This window comes from Engraulis encrasicolus, chromosome 2 (genome assembly GCF_034702125.1).
Source record: "Engraulis encrasicolus isolate BLACKSEA-1 chromosome 2, IST_EnEncr_1.0, whole genome shotgun sequence".
NCBI classification, from domain to species: domain Eukaryota; kingdom Metazoa; phylum Chordata; class Actinopteri; order Clupeiformes; family Engraulidae; genus Engraulis; species Engraulis encrasicolus.
The window spans coordinates 48,725,804-48,744,966 of NC_085858.1; the positions used below are offsets into that span (position 1 = coordinate 48,725,804).

At 43.8% G+C, this 19,163-nt stretch overlaps 3 protein-coding genes across 10 annotated transcripts in view; all 3 read left to right on the forward strand.

Annotated features, from left to right (window-relative positions):
• smarce1 (SWI/SNF related, matrix associated, actin dependent regulator of chromatin, subfamily e, member 1) overlaps positions 1 to 2,433 on the forward strand; it is a 15,338-nt gene extending 12,905 nt beyond the window's left edge. For all 8 annotated transcript variants that reach the window (XM_063190059.1, XM_063190050.1, XM_063190095.1 and 5 more), the window contains one exon: positions 815 to 2,433. In XM_063190059.1, coding sequence (XP_063046129.1) covers positions 815 to 1,356 — 542 coding nt within the window. In that variant the 3' untranslated portion in view covers positions 1,357 to 2,433. The remainder of the gene's footprint in view (positions 1 to 814) is intronic.
• Positions 2,434 to 2,831: 398 nt separating this feature from the next.
• si:dkey-283b1.7 (von Willebrand factor C domain-containing protein 2-like) lies at positions 2,832 to 9,089 on the forward strand. Its single transcript, XM_063218328.1, has 3 exons — positions 2,832 to 3,191; positions 4,459 to 4,588; positions 8,255 to 9,089. The coding sequence occupies exons 1-3, from the start codon at positions 2,832 to 2,834 to the stop codon at positions 8,575 to 8,577; spliced, it is 813 nt and encodes a 270-aa protein (XP_063074398.1). The 3' UTR covers positions 8,578 to 9,089.
• A 4,196-nt stretch (positions 9,090 to 13,285) lies between these two features.
• Positions 13,286 to 18,131, forward strand: rpl23 (ribosomal protein L23). The gene is made up of 5 exons (XM_063190022.1): positions 13,286 to 13,400; positions 14,964 to 15,047; positions 16,012 to 16,140; positions 17,522 to 17,635; positions 17,994 to 18,131. The coding sequence occupies exons 1-5, from the start codon at positions 13,388 to 13,390 to the stop codon at positions 18,074 to 18,076; spliced, it is 423 nt and encodes a 140-aa protein (XP_063046092.1). The 5' UTR covers positions 13,286 to 13,387; the 3' UTR covers positions 18,077 to 18,131.
• The last annotated feature ends 1,032 nt before the right edge of the window (positions 18,132 to 19,163 follow it).

Below are 19,163 nucleotides of genomic sequence, written 5' to 3' on the forward strand. Positions count from 1 at the left end.
TTACATTAATTTTAAAGTACTTTATAAGTACATTTGATGATGTTTTGTTTGCCCCCATAGACTTGCATTGCTACGCTTAATTTGGCTATACTGTTAAACTAGGCAATGGAAACACAGAGAAGAAAATTACATGCACATCGATTCATGAATAATGCTAGAAAATACTGCAAATATGTGAAAATCAAAAAAGGGTGGACTGTTCCTTTAAGGCTGGGTTTAAAAAGCAGAGGACGCAGACGGAGCACTTCCGTAATAACTGGTCTCAGAAGATGCAGGCCAGGAACTGCAATGGCTATTTAAAAGCACATTACAGAACCGAATTATCAACAGGACATCTGTCTGGCCTCTCTCTCACTCTCACTCTGTCGGTCGGCTGTTCAGTCAGTCGGCCGTTTAGTTTCCCTGCTTATTTAGTTATTCAGGATCCATATCGCGGAACACTGTGGCACTACTCTCATCATGTAAATGGGCTTGGCATCAAAGGGAGATGAAAAGGAGATTGCTATTAAGTAACTAAGAGGTGTGTGTGTGTGTGTGTGCCTGTGTGTGTGTGTGTGTGTGTGTGTGTGTGTGTGTGCGCCTGTGTGTGTGCGCGCGTCTTCAGTCTCAGAGCTTCATAATGCATCATCCCATTAGCCCCTGCCTAATTAGATATTGGAAGTCCCATCCCAGCAGTTTGACATAAAGTTTTTTGATCGGTGCATTAGAGCTTTTAATTAGTGCATTAATAAAGGATCGCAAGGTCCAGCAGATATCCGCCGCTGGCTGCTGCATCTGCATAATTTGTGGGTCTCTCTCGGTCTCGCCCTTGCAGATGAGGCCCCCCCCAGCGAGAGTGGCGCCGGCGAGAGCCAGCCGGCCGAGGTAGAGGACAAGGACAAGGCAGCGGTGGACAAGGCGGCAGCAGCAGCAGCACCTCCGTCACAGCCACCAGCCCCCACCCCTGCTGCCACTCCTCCTCCTGCTCCTGCTCCTGCTCCTGCTGCAGCGCCTCCTCCTCCTCCTCCTGCTGCTCCTCCAGCCCCGGCCTCGACCCCGGAGAGCACCCCCACCCCGCCAGGCGCAGAACCCCCCGTGGTGGAGGGCACCACGCATGAGGGGACCACCGACAGCACTGCTTCCTCTGAGAGCAGTGGCACCACCAACACCAACTCCTCTTCCTCCTCCTCTTCTTCCTCCTCTTCCTCTTCCTCCAACACGCCCTCCACTAACACCACCTCCTCCAACCCTCCAGGACCAGAAGCCCCTGCTGCCCCCCCCGCCGCCGCCAGCGCCGCTGCTGCTGCTGCACCACCACCTCCTCCCCCCGAGCCCCCTGCCCCAGAGGAGCAACCACCTGCACCTCCCCTCCAATAATATCCCTCACCGCACCCCACTGTTTACCTGCCTGACCCCCCACTACCACCCCCGCGCCACTTTCCCCGGCAGCACCAACCTAGCCTCCCTCACAGCCACCTCTAGCCAATGCCTTTAGCCATCCTATAACTCATAGGGTGCTAGTTCTTGCTTCGGTCCGGTGTGTACTCAGCACTGGGTTTGTTATGTAACTAGTTCAGCAGGGCAGACTAGCTCTGAATGTTCCGTCTCTCTAGACAGGACTGAGGGCAGCAGAGTGCTTTTTTTTAGATTAAAAAAGTAATTTTTATTCCGCTCACTCACGGCACCTATGAGCTTTATCAGGCCGACTGAGGATACTTTGAAACCCCCTTTAGATCGAGCTGGCTTTCATTACCAAAACACACACAGCAGCTTACCTGACTTTGGAAGCTGCGCTGTGCTGTACTGTACTGTGCTCTCCTCTCTCTCCAGGCTAACGAGGCCCCTCGCCCACTTCAGGAAATGGCAACTATAGCAGTGGGGATCCGTGCCAACTGTCTAGGAAGTGACACCAGTGTACCTGCTGGTCTCCTGCCCTCCTCAGCCCCTATGCAAGAGAAGAGAAGAGGGGGGGTGGGGGGCCTGATATCAGGGGGCTCTGGGCTCATGCCAGCTGTTCTCCATGCCTTAGGCACATTTTGTCATTCTGTCTTCCCCCTCTTTCTTTCTTTCTCTCTCTTTAACCCCTGCCCTAACCCCTCTCCCTCCCTCTCTTTTTTTTGACATGCTATATTTGGTTGCCTCCTTTTTTATATTATAAAATTAGTGAGAAGATCTCTAGTGTGAACGGACTGTAGTTACCGACTATTTTACCAAAAAAATTCCCCAACCTCATGAGCTGGATATTTGACTGTTTTAACATCTGATGTATTCACTGTTATTAAACGGGTGATGGAAGGTGACTTTCACATCCCGTCACTAACTGCATATCTGTCATGACATGGATTCCTTTTTAGATTTGTTGAAATTGGACCTTTTAGCAAGCCTTTGTCACCCTTATAGTTTTTGTACTGTTAAACTATATTACTCCAATAAAGTAATTTCTATTGTGAAATATTTTGTTGCTGTGTTTTTCATGTAAAATGTGACATCCTTCAAGTCTGCAAGATGACTGGCATACGCTGTGCAGAAAAAGTCATCTATGTGCTTATGGTGCAATTATAGCATGTTTGGAAAATGTTTTTTTTATTAATGTCATTCATCACTTGTCTATTAAATGAGTTTCCTACATGGTAGCAGAGACTTTTAAATAGGCCAATCCCAGTAACCCACTGACATGATCAATGGAGAGTGTTTGTTTGATGTCCTCCACCAATGGGACGGAAGTTTGTTTCCCAGGGTAGTGTGTCGCATCCATGTGGCTACTGGGCAGCAGGCCATAAACTCGGGCTCCTCTCTCCTCAAAAGCGCACAACCGCCTGCCAGACCAGACCGGCACAGCGCTGAGATCGGCAATGATGCGCCCTCACGGTCTGTGTCTGTCGGTCGGGATCTTCTGGTGCGTTTCTCGGGCAGTCTCGGAATACTCCTCGTCCAAGGCTGACCTGGAGTATGAATTCGGCGACTACCGTGGGAAGTGGTGTATTGATGATCATGGTTTCGTCTACGGCATCGGAGAAGTGTACTATCCAAGCCCAACTGCCTGTCCGTGCACCTGCACCGAGGATGGACCTATCTGTGTCAGACCAAAATGCCCGCGTATCCACCCGCGCTGCACGCGAATTAAGTACAAGAACTGCTGCCCCGTGTGCGAAGCTGTCAGCAAGGTCTGCATGTATGGAGGGAAAACTTACAGACCTCTGGAGGAGTTTAAGGTGAGATGCTGTGTTACCATTTATAGATTGAAAATCAGTTTGACTTTTATGTGCACTTAGAAAATATTGTGAATTCCATCAATAACAACACCCCCTTGTACTGTAAGGGTGAAAATGATGGTGGGATATGTTATATTACTTTAGCAGCTAATTGCATTTGTATTCAAAGGCTGCAAACAGAATGCTGTCTTACTGTTCTTTTACACATAACACATTGTAGTAGGCTACACATGGATGCATCCATTGCCATGGATGATCCCGCCACCTGGGGGTCAGCTGTAAGCACATTGATTCTTCCTGTTATGTAAACAGCTCATGCTGTGGATGCCACAATGACTCATGTGCGGCATGCCCGTCAGTCACTTTTGGTAATGAGCCAACTGTAATATCAGGCACATTGCCAACATATGAGGTAGAATTTACACTTGGAGGTCTAGCTTGGAAACAAAATATAGCAGAGGGTATTATTGTAATGAGACGAACACTCACAAGTGCTTGGAAGTGTTTCTCATAGAAGTGGCTTATCTGCAGAAATGTTCTGGATATGAAATGTCTGCCAGGAGTAAAAGCATTAGCATAAAGTCATTACCATTAATAAAAGATTACAACATCTTTGTTCTCAGTGATATCAGTTTCTTTTGTAAGTCTGCTGCTCAACTAATTTGGTGAAGCTGCAGACCACAGTTCTGAGTAGATTCATTTTAAGATCTCCACTTGTGCATATGTGAGCAGGTCTAAAACAGAGAGCTGTGCCCTGGCCTGCATAATGTGCGTATCACATATCTGGTGAAAGGCTATATCTGCTTCTCTGACCTGGTTTTAGTAAAGGTTGAAAATGTCATGGACATGCCTTACACTTGTAATTTTGATGAGAGCACATCAGTGAAACAGCACATTGGGAATTTAGGCCAGACTCCTGCTTTTTTTTAGACTGAGAGAGTAGCAGATGCCTCACTAATGGGTGTTTCTTCTTTTACATTATGAACATTACATAACATTTCATTTCTTCTTCTTCTATTCCTTCCTTTTCTAATTCTTCTATTCCTTCTATTCCTTCTTCTATTTCTTCTTCTTCTTCTTCTTCTTCTTCTTCTTCTTCTTCTTCTTCTTCTTCTTCTTCTATTTCTTCTTCTTCTTCTTCTTCTTCTTCTTCTTCTTCTTCTTCTTCTTCTTCTTCTTCTTCTTCTTCTTCTTCTTCTTCTTCTTCTTCTTCTTCTTCTTCTTCTTCTTCTTCTTCTATTCCTTCCTTTTCTTCTTCTTGGTCAAGCTATCTCCGTGTGAGAAATGCCGTTGTGAGGCGAACAGGGAGGTGTACTGCACCGTGTCCGGATGTCCTGCTCTGCACTGTGTGGACCCCACATTCGAGCCCAACCACTGCTGTCCTGTCTGCAAGAATGGTGAGTGACAATCGCCACTTAAGGCAATGATACACAGGGCAATGAGCAATGGCTCTAAAATATCGAATGGAATGATTTAAAGAAGTTGTTTTCTGCTATTCCAAGTTATCTTGATGAGTGATGATTGATGATTGCTCAGAATAGGCTATTACCTTTGATACCATCACTCCCACAGTAGGTTTTGCTATGAATCATAGCCCCTTTGCCACTCTTTGCAAAAGAAATGGCAGAACTAACTGCTTTGTCATTTACGATAGAGCATGAATATTTCAAATCCCCAACCACCACCACCAGTAGACAACATTGCTATTGTTAGTTATTGGCCTGGAGGCCTGCAGGGCGCACTCTAATTGGTAAATATACAGCACATACTGTACAAGGGAAGCAATTATGTAACGGAATGATATAATTATTATACCCTTGCATGAAAAGATGAAAATGGTCTTCTAGAAGACATCTCTATTATTTCTTTTGTTTTATATTATGTTTTATATAATGCAAGAAACACTAGCCTACCTGCTAATCAGTCATGTGCGAAGCCGGGAATGACTTTGGCATTCTGGGAATTGTATTGATTGGCGGAGGGAGGGCCCTTTGATTGTGTTGTGTTGTGTTGTGTTGTGGTGGAGATCTGATATCCGTGCAGTGGAAAAAGCGTGACGCAACAGAGATGTTCAATACAAGACTAAATGGCCCTCGCCACTATTCCCAACCAAAATAGAATCTAGCACACAACACAGCCGCATGGGGCCACTCTCCAACAGAAGGCACAAGAAGAACAGATTGTGTGTGCGTGTGTGTTTTGTGTATGTGTGTGTCTGAGTATGATTGTCAGTGTGTCCATGTGGGTGCATTTGCATGTGTGTGGGTGTGTGGTGGATGAGTGTGCCTTTGTGTGTGAATGTGTGTGCCTGTGTGTGTGTGTGTGTGTGTGTGAGAGAGAGAGAGAGAGAGAGAGTTTGCAAGCGCATGTGCCTCCTAGCCTCTACGTGTGACGCTGCTCTTGTGTTTTGTTTGTGTGAGAAAGCAAGAATAAACAATGACTCCAGCAGCAAATCCACCACAATCACATCCCTTCAATTACTTTGCTGGGGATTACCGATGATTGGTGTTGAAACGGGAATCAACTCACAATGAAGGCTGAAACGGGCAGGATAAACAACAATCTGGAGCTCTTGCTGCAGTAGCGTTTCAGAAAGCCTCCACAATCTCAAGGGGTGTCAAAAGGAGGGACTTCCAAATTGGGGAAAAGAAAAAAAAACATCGCAACATCAAAATGTTCAATTGGGCTGCACAGCAAGCAAATTAATATAGCCCCTGAGCTATGAAGTAGAAGATCAAAAGAAAATGACGTGTCTGTGGAGGTATAATACAAACACACCATATCTCCACCAAAAAAAACACAAACCTCATATTACTATCATCACCCAGCCAACAGCACATCAAAACATTGAAGTTAATGTGCATTTTGCGTATTCCTTTCAAGCCATCATCAGACAAGGGAGGCACCATAGTCTGTCAGTGAATTGTTTTTTGTTAAGGAGTCAACACAGAAGATCAAAAGACTTCAGGTTATATAATGGATGACTGGGTTTTTTCCCCTGTACTGCATCTGTCAGAGGAAATCAAAACATTTCTGAGGGTCAGCTTAAAGTAAATAACCTCATCTGACATCTCTCTACCTGAGCAGATTCCATACTGTATGTCAGGGGTGGGGAACCTTTTTTAATTCGGGGGGCCACATCAAATTCATCCGAGGGCCGTAAAATTCCTCTGAGGGCCGTACTATGAACACAAACCAGAATTTCTCTCTGCACTTGAGGCCTATATTGAAGGCAGCCACTTAAAACAGACCCCACCTTCTCTAGGTCCCCGGAATGTAACTTACGGTAATTGTATTGCAAATGTATTTTCTAAGATTCCTTTACAAAATATGTCATATTTCATGTGAAGCTGCATAACATTAAAATTATATTGGGGGCCGGATAAAACGGCCTCAAGGGCCGCAAATGGCCCTCGAGACATAGGTTCCCCACCCCTGCTGTATGTATAGACCAGGGATGGGCAACTGGAGGCCCAGGGGCCACACACGGCCCGCCTCCTCACTCTGCACGGCCCGTAGGTAAGACCTAATTTTGAAATTGACCAGATTTTTTTTTTTTTTAAATCACTTCTAAATCAAGTCAGTGAGCTACCAACCGCTCCTCAAGCTCTGCGAGTAAGCGTCAGATTCGTGGTCATATGGCCCTCCGATGGAAGCGATGACAAAATGTGGCCCTCCTCATCAAGAAAGTTGCCCATCCCTGGTGCTATAGACCTTTGTGACAAGCATATGCTGGCATGTTTATGCCACTAAATATTATAGTGGGATATCATTTGGAACAGGCTGCAGAAGATGCACAACCAAAACAGTGGACAAAATAAAAAAAAGGGATAGATTAGAATATCTAGCCAGTGGTTTTCAAAGTGGGGGCCGGGGACCCCTGTGGCGGCTGCAGGAAGTTGTCAGGAAAAGTATAGTAAAACAAAATAAATGGTTAAATAAAATAAATAACTAAAGTAGAGCAAATAAACCAAGTATACGCTTAACAATGTGCCCATTAAGAACTGTATTATACCAGACTACTGTATCTCTGATGGAGGATCTACCGGGCCCTTATATTTCCTGTTTTGTTTGGATGGGTTTTTGGGATGTGCCAACTCCATTGAGGGTAGTCTAGTAGTGTGTAGTGTAACACGGCCCATGTCAGGGCGGCCTTGGCTGGAATCTACTGGTATACAGGGGGTCGTGTCATGGTAAAGTTTGGGAACCCCTGATCTAGACCACATTGAAATAATACTTCTGGTTATGAAACACCAAAGGAAACTACGAAACGATAGTATGAAATGTACAATATCAGTTGAAAGGTGTACGAATTTAGTGTACAACATAGCAGCAGCAAGAGTGACATGACAGACATTTTGAAAGTCTGTATTTCAGCTATTTATTCTGAACAGTACTGATATTATTGCACGATGAGTCATTGGTTCGATATGGCTTGGGAAACATAAGGAGATAAATGTGTCCTCCGAGGTTTACCTGAACATGGTCACTTCAGATAGACTGACACATTGGCTGAAATGTTCCTAGGCAAATGACCTTACCTTTTCCCTGTCCTTGCAGTTTTTTATTGTAGTGCAATTTAATTAAGCATTTTACATAATGGAAATTAATAATAACAGATAAATTATTCATAAATATAGAGGTATAAATAAAACATATTAATTAAAGGAGCACTGTGCAGGAAATGGTCAAAAAGGTACTGCCACTATGCTGCTCATTGAAACTGGTCTGCTTATTGCCAAATTTGATCTTTTCATGAAAGTTTACTAAGTAATAAACTAACATTTTCTAGTGTGGCCCAAGTACAGTAATTTTTGCAGCTAAAAATGGCTATTTCTAGAAATTCAAAATGGCGGACCATGGAGAAGATCCCCCTTTTCATGTATGAACAGTGCCATTTTTAGTCATAATGAAAATTTAGAATTTGATGGTGGTGGTAAGTATTCATGAAAAAGGTAACATTAGTGAATGGGTAGCATGAATTCTGGAAAGAAACAGCTAAACATCTTACACAGTGTACCTTTTAATAAATACAAATGTTCTCTGTTGTGTTTGTCCTGCAGGACCCAACTGCTTTGTGGGGAACCGTGTGATCCCGGCCGGGGAGCGCGTCGGCGTGGACGAGCGCACGGTGTGCTTCTGCACCTACCGGGACGGCACCTGGCAGACCCACCCCCACGCCACCTGCGAGACCAAGCAGCAGTCCGACAACGAGCTGGGCGGCACCGAGGCCTCCACCACCCAAATGGAGGAGAGCGAGACGGAGAGGGAGAGAGAGAGAGAGCGGGACCGAGACCAAGAGATGGAGCAGGACTGGGGGCCGGAGGGTAACGGGGAGCGGGAGAAGAAGACCCCCTTCTCACCAAGGCTGGACTGGATACCCTGAGGGGACATGAGGGCCTTTTGAGAGAGAGAGAGAGTGTGTGTGTGTGTGTGTGTGTGTGTGTTCATGTGTGTGTTTGTTTGTTTGTTTCTTTGTGTGTATGTGTGTGTGTTCGTGTGTGTGTGTTTGTTTGTTTCTGTCTTTCTTTCTTTCTTTGTGTGTGTGTTCGTGTGTGTGTTTGTTTTTTTCCTTTCTTTGTGTGCGTGTGTGTGTGTGCGTGCGTGCGTGCGTGCGTGCGTGCGTGCGTGCGTGCGTGCGTGCGTGCATGCGCGCGTGTGTGTGTGCATGTTCCCTGACTCTGGAAGTCTGGTCAGATGAAAGGGGTCCAAGGTAACCGACTTGCCCAGGGCGAACCCCTACTGAGTGGGCATGGTTGCCAGCACTGACCTCTGCCATGCTCCACGCCCCCGCCCCCTTTCCGGACCTGCATATGTTGCTAAAACACATTAGACACACCAAACAAACAGCTTGTTTCCATCTGTGCCATAGACACGTTTTAGTGTTGGATATCCAACTCTCTATCTATCGCTCTTTTTCATGTTGTTCTCTCTCTCTCTCTCTCTCTCTCTCTCTCTCTCTCTCTCTCTCTCTCTCTCTCTCTCTCTCTCTCTCTCTCTCTCTCACTCTATATCTCTCTCTTTCTCACACACACAGTTGATTAACCTATCTTGTGTATACAGTTCAAGTAAGTAGAGCATACATAGGTTGAAAACATAATTCAAGAGACAAAGCATCATCATAAAGTAATGTTCATACTAGTGTAAATAAAAATAGAGATGTTGTGTTCATGAAGGGCTACTGATCATCTCAAAGTCTCGAGGAGCTGTGAGCCTTTGTTTTGAAGTTCTGATCACCTAATAAGCTTTCAGTTCAGGGGTGCATTTCTCGAAACCAAAGTTGCTAACTGCATTAGCTACTTTGTTGTTTGCAATGCAATTCCCCTTTGGTAACTACCCAAGTTGCTAACTGCTAACAGCTACGCTTTCGAGAAAAGCACCCCGGATTTGTGATACCCATTATTATTATCCTAATAAATGATTAACTGTGTTCTGGTTATGTTGCTTAAATGCTGTCATTGCTTTTCAAGGTCCAATGTTTAAGATTTTGTTTCTCTTTTTCAAAAGTTATCAGGGCTTGAATAAGAGACAATGTTTGTGAACCTGCAACCCACATTAAGAAATGAACATCTAACAATTCTGCGGACTGGACCTTTAAGTAAAAATATCCTAAATATTGTTTGTTGTGCGATGCACTAAGCGTTTCTGTGATATCCCAAGATCCCAAGTTAATGTTAACATATTATGTAAGCTTGTAATCTAGCACAAGTATTGTGTTCAGGTTTATATAATTGTACTTGAGTGTTTGCGTGCGAGTGTGTGCGTGCATGTGTGTGTGTGTGTGTGTGTGTGTGTGTGTGTGTGAGAGAGAGTGAGAGAGAGAGTGGCTGAGTGAGAGAGAGGAATAGGGTTGTACTTGAACAAAACATTTTATTCTTATTTAATTGATGTTATGCTGTATTACCATAATTTAAAGTGTATAATGGTAATGGCTTGACAAACTAACCGTGATCATTAAAACTGTCTGAAAAAGTGTACCCTTGTTATTTGTTTATTTGCTCCAATAAATGTCAGTTAAGTCAACATACACTCAAAAATATTTGCTAACCGGGGGCGCTGGGGCGCAGCGGGCTAAGCCTCCCACATTTGGGCTTGCATGCCCACCCATGGGGACCCCGGTTCGAGTCCGGACAGGGTAATTTCCCAATCCTCCCCCATCTCTCTCTCCCAGTAATTTCCTGTCTACTCTCATACTGTCCCGAAATAATAAAGGCAAAAAGCCCTAAAAAAATACTTTAAAAAAAAATTGCTAACCTCCCTTGATTCACACATGAACTGAAGTGCCATTCCATTCTTAACCCATAGGGTTCAATATGATGCCGGTTGAACTTCTGCAGCTACTACAGCCTCGATTCCTCTTGGTAGGCTGGCCACAAGATAGAGGAGTGGGTTTATAGGATTTTTTTTACTAATCTACCAAAAGTGTATTGCTGAGGTCACACACTGATGTTAGTTGAGAAGGCCTGGCTATCAGTCTACACTTTAAGGTGCACCGTGTAGGATGTGGCCAGAATGGGTACTGCAACTATGTTGCTCACTGAAACTGCTGCCTATTACCAATTTTGATCTTTTCATGAATATTTACCAAATAATAAATCAATATTTACTAGTATAATCAAAGTACTCTACGTTTTTCATCTAAAAACGTCTATTTCTGGAAATTCAAAATGGTGGACCATGGAGAAGATCCCCCTTTTCATGTATGAAAAGTGCTATTTTCCCAGTCATAATGAATGAATACTTAAAATTTGGTGGTGGTGGTAAGTATTCATGAAAAATGTAACATTTTTGAATAGGCAGCATGAATTCTGCAGATGAACTACCACAAATATTACACGGTGCACCTTTAATTCATCCCAAAGCAGTTCTATCAAATTCAGGTCAGGACTCTGCAGCAGTGTTAATTTTGTCAGCTTTTTTTAATTTAGTCGTAGTCTTAGTCACAATGACAAAAATCAATTTTAGTCTTAGTCATATTTTAGTAAATGACTTCACAATTTAGTCTTAGTTTTTGTCTAAATGACGAAAATCAATTTTAGTCTTAGTCAATTTTTTGTCATTTTAGTCATTTTAGCCAACACTGTACATAATAGATCTTCTCCACACACTGCTTCTCTTTTTAACATATATCATTGACTGTACAGAATAAACCTTCTCCGCACACTGCTTCTCTTTTTAACATATATCACACTGTGCAGAATGAAACTTCTTCACACACTGGTTCTCTTTTTCTCTATTTTATTTAAAACCAGTGTTAATTTAGTCAGCTTTTTAAAATTTAGTCTTAGTCTTAGTCACAATGACGAAAATCAATTTTAGTCTTAGTCATATTTTAGTCATTGCCTTCCCAATTTAGTCTTAGTCTTAGTCTAAATGACGAAAATCAAAAAAGGGCTTTGACGAAATATTTTAGTCATAGTCATGGTTTACAAAATTAACACTGCTCTGCAGGCCAGTCAAGTTCATTCACACCAGAGACCAGACTCATGTCCAGTCATCCATGACTCCTGTCAGTCATCCATGTCTTTAAGGAGATGTGCTTTGTGACCTGGTACACAGTCATGTTGGAAGAGGGGTCCGCTCCAACCTGTTCGCACAAGATTGGGAGCAAAACCACCAAATTCCACACGTGGCACAATGCAGTCCAAAATGTGCCATTCTCCTGGCAACCTTCAATCCAGACTCAAGACTCATCCATCAGATTGCCAGATGGAAAAGAGTAATTCATCACTCGAGAACACATTTACACTGAGTCCAGTGGCAGCATGCTACACCACCTCATCCAACGCTTTGCATTGCATTTGGTGATGTATGGCTTGGATGCAACTGTTCCGCCATTGAAACCCATTCCATGAAGATTGTATAGGCCCTACTGCACGTTGGCTAATCTGAAGGCCACATGAAGTTTGGAGCTCTGTGGCAATTGTCTGTACAGAAAGTCTGCCACCTCTTTGACAGAGACTTGTCCGCGGATGCTGAGGCTGAGGTGCACAGTAGGCTACAAAGTTTGTACTGTGCACCTCAGCATCTGCTGACCCCTCTCCGTCAGATTATGTGACCTACCACTTTGTTGCTGAGTTGTTGTTTTCAAACACTTCCATTTTATTATAAAGCTGACAGTTGAATGTGTAATATTTAGGAGCGAGGACATTTCATGACTGGATTTATTGCACAGGTGGCATCCAATGACAGTTCCATGCTGGATTCTGGGCTGTAGTACTTGAGTCCGGACTCGCCCCGAGTCCGGACTTAAGTTCATTTTTTTGTGGACTTGGACTTGTCTTGGACTCGGTAGTGTGTGAACTCTGACTTGTCTTGGATTCGGACATTGGTCTTGCCAAATAGGCTTTTGGACTGGCCAGGGTCTTTCATTATTTTGCTTAGAACACTGGCCATCATAGATTCTAAAGTGGAGATTGAAATCCAATAACAAACAAGTTTGTCTTCACATCCATGGCATATAGGTTACCTTCAAAGTTTCACATTATTGAAATTCATCCTTTTCATTGTTTAACACTGACGGACATGTGACTCGGACTTGACTTGGACTCTAATCTTTTCGGACTCGGTCTTGTCTCGGACTCTAACCTCTTTGGACTCGGACTTGTCTCGGACTTGACTATTTTGGTCTTGGACTTGTCTTGGACTCTACAAAGGTGGACTTGACTACAGCCCTGCTGAGAGCAGTCCATTCCTTCACAAATGTTTTTTTTTTTTTTTTTAATATATAATAATTTAAAAAGAGGTGCTTGTTACACCTTTGGCCAGGCCAAGGTTATTACGACACATGTGTACAATCACAAGTTGGGCTGCAGAATAAAACAGATAGGCAGAATGGGCTTACATTAGTGGACATGAAAAACTATACACACACAAGCGCGCGCGCACACACGCGCAAAATACAGTGTGCAGTGTTTTGACACAAACATGCAATCCTCCAAAAAGCTGCTAAACAAAATCACATACGAAAACTGTATGCAAATAACTTTTGGAGTGTGATATATATTTTTTAAATCACATTTTCTTTTCTAAAATATGGTTCAAAAAGTGGAAAACACTTCGGTATTCTCTGCCCCATGTCAGTGCGCACTTGGCTTTGAGCGCTTGTGAATCACCGTCGAGAGGCGGAAGCCACGTGTGCTCAACTTTATATCCCAGCATTCCTTTTCCTCCTTCCTCTTTCGCCCTCAGCAGCTATGTCTAAGAGAGGTAAGAGGCCGCTATCCAAATCTATCTTCATCCAGCGTTTTTAAGACATTTAAGGAACCAAATTAATACATATGTGTGGATGTGTTACATTTCTCTTACAATATCGGTGTATATGTTGGTAAAATTATGGTCGAGCTTGAATTATAAAGCAGTTGCATTTGCCGACAGAGTTGGAAGCCATGTTTGCTGTTAGCAGTACACGCTAAGTAGAATGTGTAAGTACGCGCGGTGATATGGAATAAACGACAGTCGTGAATGCAATGTCGCTTTTGAGTTGGTTGTGTATACGCGAACAATAGCAACTTTTGCAGTGTGGGAAATGTGTTTTGTGCACCTGGGCAATGGGCATAGGTCCCTGTCAAATGGAGCTAGGCTAAGTAACATTAGCGTGTGGTCGGCATGAGTTTGAGCATGCGGATAATGGAAGCCTTGAACTAAACGTCACATACAATTCTGCAACTGTTACGTACTGTAGCTATGTTGTTGTCGACTGTCTTCCCCTGCTTTACGTGTTGGGTACCGACTTGGGCAGAGGGCTGCTTATAGCCTAATGTTTTGGCAGGTAGCAAGCGATATTGCTAGTCGGTGAGCATAAACTCAAACCGTAGGATGTAGCACGAAATGTGCAATAGCTTACCTGTACTGCTAATTTGGTTCTGTAGACGAGTGGTAGATCAGTGCAAATCAGACATCCAATGCAGTCTTCACCTGCATTGATAGACGTGTAGTGTGCAACAGTTCCAGGTCTATGGAACACCTTTTTGAGGGTTAACTTTCTGCAATGTATAGCCTAGAGCCGAGCAGCTGAAGAGACGGGGAAGATGAGCCGTTGTGGCCTTGTGGTTGCAGGACAGGCATGTATCCATGCTTGATGTTGCGTTGGTTTTGGGTTCATGTTGTGGTGCAGAATCAGATATCATGTGAATTGGGAGACCAGTTGTCAGCAATAGACTTGGTGTGTGGTCACTTGGTACCATGGCCATTGGTGGTGTTTTGAAGTCGTGTGATATGTGGTGGGTGAGTACTGTGAGTATTGAATATTAGTCTACAAGTCTGATGTTTATAACATTTTGCAGATTAGAGACAGGTAATAGTACTGTTTAGGAAGCAGCTGAGGTCCTAAAGTGGCTTGCAATTTCTTTGCACATTAGTAATATGTTTGTCGCCAATGTTTTAGTACCTCATCTAGCCATACCTACAAATGACTGAATTGGGGAGGACTTCATCCTCAATATCTTGGCATTTTTTGTAGAGTAATGACTAACATTTTGCCTGTATTCATCAGTTAGCCTTAATGTAGTGGGTGAGGTAGAGTAGAGACCCATAGGGACTTGTGTGGCTGTCCCCCTTCTTAAAAGCACTTTCTTGGTCTATTCAGTGGCCGGGTGAGTTGTCGTTGAAGGGAATATCATGACCATTTCTTGTGGGTGAGGTGGCAGTGCCTTGTACTGAATTAATCTCAATGAGGAATGGGACACTTGCTTAGAAAATTCATATGAACTGTATATGGTGTGATATGTGTTTGTGCCTATTGTGATGGTGTCTTCTCTCCTCTCCTCACAGGACGTGGTGGGTCATCTGGAGCCAAGTTCCGCATCTCGCTGGGTCTCCCAGTGGGAGCAGTCATCAACTGCGCGGACAACACAGGTATGTGGCTTGTTTAATGGGCATTCAGGGATGGTTCTGTGCCCTGCCTGACTGCCTGCTTGCCGCTGCTCTGTTGAGATGTGCTGCCTCGTTGAGATGAGCTACCAAAGGGCTGTTCACATGACCTTAACCCCTACCGAGCGTTGTAGTAGCTTGGTTGGTCACCATTCTGGGTATTTCTCAAAACATAGTCTGCACACTTCCAAGTGTGCTCAGCCTAATTAGTCACTCACAGTGATTGGATAGTCTTTGGTGAACTCTGTGGAGTATCCAATCACTGGGCGTGACTAATTAGGCTGAGCACACTTAGAAGTGTGCAGACTAGGTTTTGAGAAATACCCATTGACACGACACCGGCGATGCTGATATGTGTTTGCATTTGGCTTCACTATAATAGCATAATATCATAATTCTTTCATTGTGTACATGTATTGCATTACATCATAACAATGTAATAACAATAGCGATATTATACCAAGTAACACACACCCCTGTGTAGTGGTCTTAATTTTCTTGAAAATGGTATTGAATTGGGGGACACCCCCCCCCTTCAAAAAGCACTTGCTTTGTCTGATCTGTGACTGGGTGAGTTGTCGACGAAGGGAACAGAAATCCGTTGCTTGGTGTGATGGCAGTGCCTTGTACTGTACAGTCTCAATCCGCAGTGGAACATCCAACTATCTGTCATAGTGTTTAAACTGAGAAAAAACAAGGATGGATAGCAAGTGATGGAACTATAATTGACAAGTATTGTGCACTGTCATCAAAACGAATTGTGTGGCTGTGGAGCTGAAATTGACATGCTCACTTCAGTTTCCTTTGGGTGTAAGTTCAGTCCTCAAGTTGCAGCCAGGGAAGGAGAGAAGCGTTGCTTCTTGGCGGCCAGATTGAGCTCTCCCCCTCTTGATTTGCCAGTCGAAACTCAAGCCAAGAACTTGTCCTTTTTCTTTGTTTTCCCATCCAGGAGCCAAGAACCTGTACATAATCTCCGTCAAAGGCATCAAGGGACGCCTGAACAGGCTGCCCGCCGCAGGTGTGGGTGACATGGTGATGGCCACAGTGAAGAAAGGCAAGCCAGAACTCAGGAAGAAGGGTGAGTGGTGCCTGCCTGCTGTCACTGACAGTGTTCTATTTTGCCAACACTGACCATATTGTTTGACTGTCTTGTGAGACTGCCGTATTAGAACAGCGCGCACTTGACTGTAGATACTACAAAGTTAATGTAGACAAGCTGTTTTAGTTGTAGTACGACTAAAACTTCAATCATTGCCTTCAGTCATTTGGGTTTTTTTTTTGCCTGTTTTGTGGTTCAGCGCAAATTAGTTGATTTTATACTGAATGATTAGTTGGGGTTATGCAGACGTGTATGTGTGTACATGTGAATCGCATAGACCCATATGGACTTGTGTGGCTGTCCCCCTTCTTTAAAAGCACTCGCTTCGTCTGTTCTGTGGCCGTGTGAGTTGTCGCTGAAGGGAATATCATAACCATTTTCTGTGGGTGAGGTGGCAGTGCCTTGTACTGAATTAATCTCAATCAGGAATGGAACACTAGTGTAGAAAATTCATTTGAAATGCTGTCTATTATGTATGTATTAGATTTCAATGAATGAAAATTAAGAAGAAATGTAGAACTGTCAAAAATGTTAATATAAACGTGGGTTACTGTGGTTTCAGGACTTGGGTTGTACATAATATACAACTCCTTTTTCCTCACTTTCCCCCGGCTCACTAACAAATTAATTCCTTATTCCACATGGTGGAAATTATGCACATTTTAAGTATTTCCACTCTTGTTTTCTTTTCGAATGGTTGACGTCAAATGGAAACCCAGTTTACTGTGTCAGTCTGTTTACTCTATTATGTGGGGAATGTAATTAGCTGAATTAAATGGATAGCGTGCCAGGGAGAAGGGAGCAGGGTGGCTGTTATGTGTGTGTTTTTACAAAAGCAGTGATTGAAATGCTCCCATAGAGAAAGATTTCTTGGAGTTAATGAAATGGCTCTTAAAAGTTTTGCAAATGCAATTTCTTTTGAAGAGTTCATGTTTTTCCATTTTAAAATGACATAATTGGCCAAACTATGGATGAGAAAACAGGTTTTGGTTCCTCAGCAAAAACGTACAAATTTATAGAATTGAATGCCCAGTAGAAATTTAAAATAAAGTAACGCCTTCCCTTGCCTTCCCTTCACAGTATATTTAGCTTGTGAGTGCTGCGTTGCTACTGAGCTGTGCTCCTGGGCCACGGTGGCTTGCCTTCTCCAGAGGGGGTCAATGGGGTTTAATCTGGGGCCAAGTCCCTCCTTCCCCTCGGTGGTTATGCTCTTCATAGCGCGCTGGCCTATTGATCACATTCGACGCGGCGGCAGCGTCTTGGGAGAAGAACTGGCCGGGCCTTGACATGCATTGATGCTGTTGGTTTGCAGCAGCAGCACAGTCAGTTTCTTACTGTTGTCTCTTCTTTGCTCTCGCAGTGCATCCTGCGGTGGTCATACGGCAACGGAAGTCGTATCGACGAAAAGACGGCGTGTTCTTATACTTTGAAGACAATGCGGGGGTCATAGTCAACGTCAAAGGGGAAATGAAAGGTGAGTAGCCCAGAGCTGTTCTGTTGTGCTGTCGTGTCGCACCATCCCTTCTTTAAAAGCACTCGCTTCGTCTATTCTGTGACCGGGTGAGTTGTCGCTGAAGGGAATATCATGACCATTTCTTGTGGGTGAGGTGGCAGTGCCTTGTACTGAATTAATCTCAATGAGGAATGGAACACCTATTAAATTAAGAAACTTTTGAGAAATTAGTAATTTTTACTTGTTATAGTTTCATATTTGGTGCACTGCATAAGCCTTGTACTGCACTGTTCTGTTAGCACCCGTCTTGCTGTAAATGTAGTGAAAGATTGCTCATTTTGAGTATTTCTCATGGATGTTGTGTTTCTGGTTTCCCTAGGTTCTGCCATCACGGGACCTGTTGCCAAGGAGTGCGCTGATCTGTGGCCCAGGATTGCCTCAAACGCTGGCAGCATTGCCTGATGTTGACCCTTGGCTTGGTTATTTTCAATAAAAACACAGTCGATAAAAAGTCAAATCGCTTCCTGTCCCCCTTTTTTTCCTTTTTAAATCGAACTCCTCTGCAGCAAATGGATGGCGTAAATCCAAGGCAGAGATGGTGGCAGGAAGAGCTCCAATATTTAAGTTGAACTTTCTCTCTACTTACCGCAGTCGGCAGATGGGAAAGATTTTGATCGCATCCCCCTGAAATTTGAGACCGCTTGGCTTACCACGTTGGAACAGATTAGTTTTAATTTCTAAAAACTCCAAAGCTTGTCCTAAACAACAAAATGTGTTTTAACTCGTTTTTGAGAGTCTGAAATGGAGAACATCAGTTTGTGCTCTGCAACAATTTTTGTGGGTATTAAACCGTGTAGGCCTAGTGTCTCTCTGAGTAGTGGATGCCTCAGGGGAGAGGGTAGCACTGTAGCTGCACTCAGCAGTGTGGGCGACGGAGCAGCTGCAGAGTGGCGTACCATACACTCTTCTCCTTGCCATTAGTCTAATGGTGCTCTTGAATATCAGTGTTGTGCGTACATCACTTCCAGCTCAAGTGAGTCATTTAACCACATGGCCCAGTCTCATCGCTACCCCTACCTACCTAAAAGATCAAATGCCCATTGGAGGACACGCATATCGGTGTGAACAGCACTTGAAAATCTATGTACCGGTATACCTTTGGCACGCTAATCGAGGTGTCGAGTGCCTGCCTCTCCAGGCGCAAGATTCAACACCTTTTCAAAAGGTCCCACATTTCATACCACACCTAAAACTTCCCTTTTCCAACACCTTTGCATAACCTTATTTTTTTTGGAGGGGGGATGACTGCTAAGTCTGATTATCCAGTTTTGGGCAGAGTTTCAAGAACACAGGAGTTGTACATGTTCCAGGTTTTTGGAGAATCTTGTTAACTGGAATAAACTGATTCTTCTCTCCAGGCAGTTTACAGTGTTGGCCTCCCCCCATCTATGTCCAATCATAATCGCGTTGAGGCAAGAATTGCAGCTTCGGGCATTTTCATGTGGAGTTAGCCATTTAAAAAGCCAGCACTTTAGTGTGCAATAGCAGA

Coding starts and splice junctions, on each gene's coding strand:
- si:dkey-283b1.7 (XM_063218328.1), top strand. CDS start 2,832: ATGATGCGCCCTCACGGTCTGTGTCTGTCGGTCGGGATCTTCTGGTGC. Junction 3,192..4,458: donor GACCTCTGGAGGAGTTTAAG/GTGAGATGCTGT, acceptor TTCTTGGTCAAG/CTATCTCCGTGTGAGAAATG. Junction 4,589..8,254: donor CTGTCCTGTCTGCAAGAATG/GTGAGTGACAAT, acceptor TTTGTCCTGCAG/GACCCAACTGCTTTGTGGGG.
- rpl23 (XM_063190022.1), top strand. Junction 15,048..16,011: donor CAACTGCGCGGACAACACAG/GTATGTGGCTTG, acceptor TTTCCCATCCAG/GAGCCAAGAACCTGTACATA. Junction 17,636..17,993: donor CGTCAAAGGGGAAATGAAAG/GTGAGTAGCCCA, acceptor TGGTTTCCCTAG/GTTCTGCCATCACGGGACCT.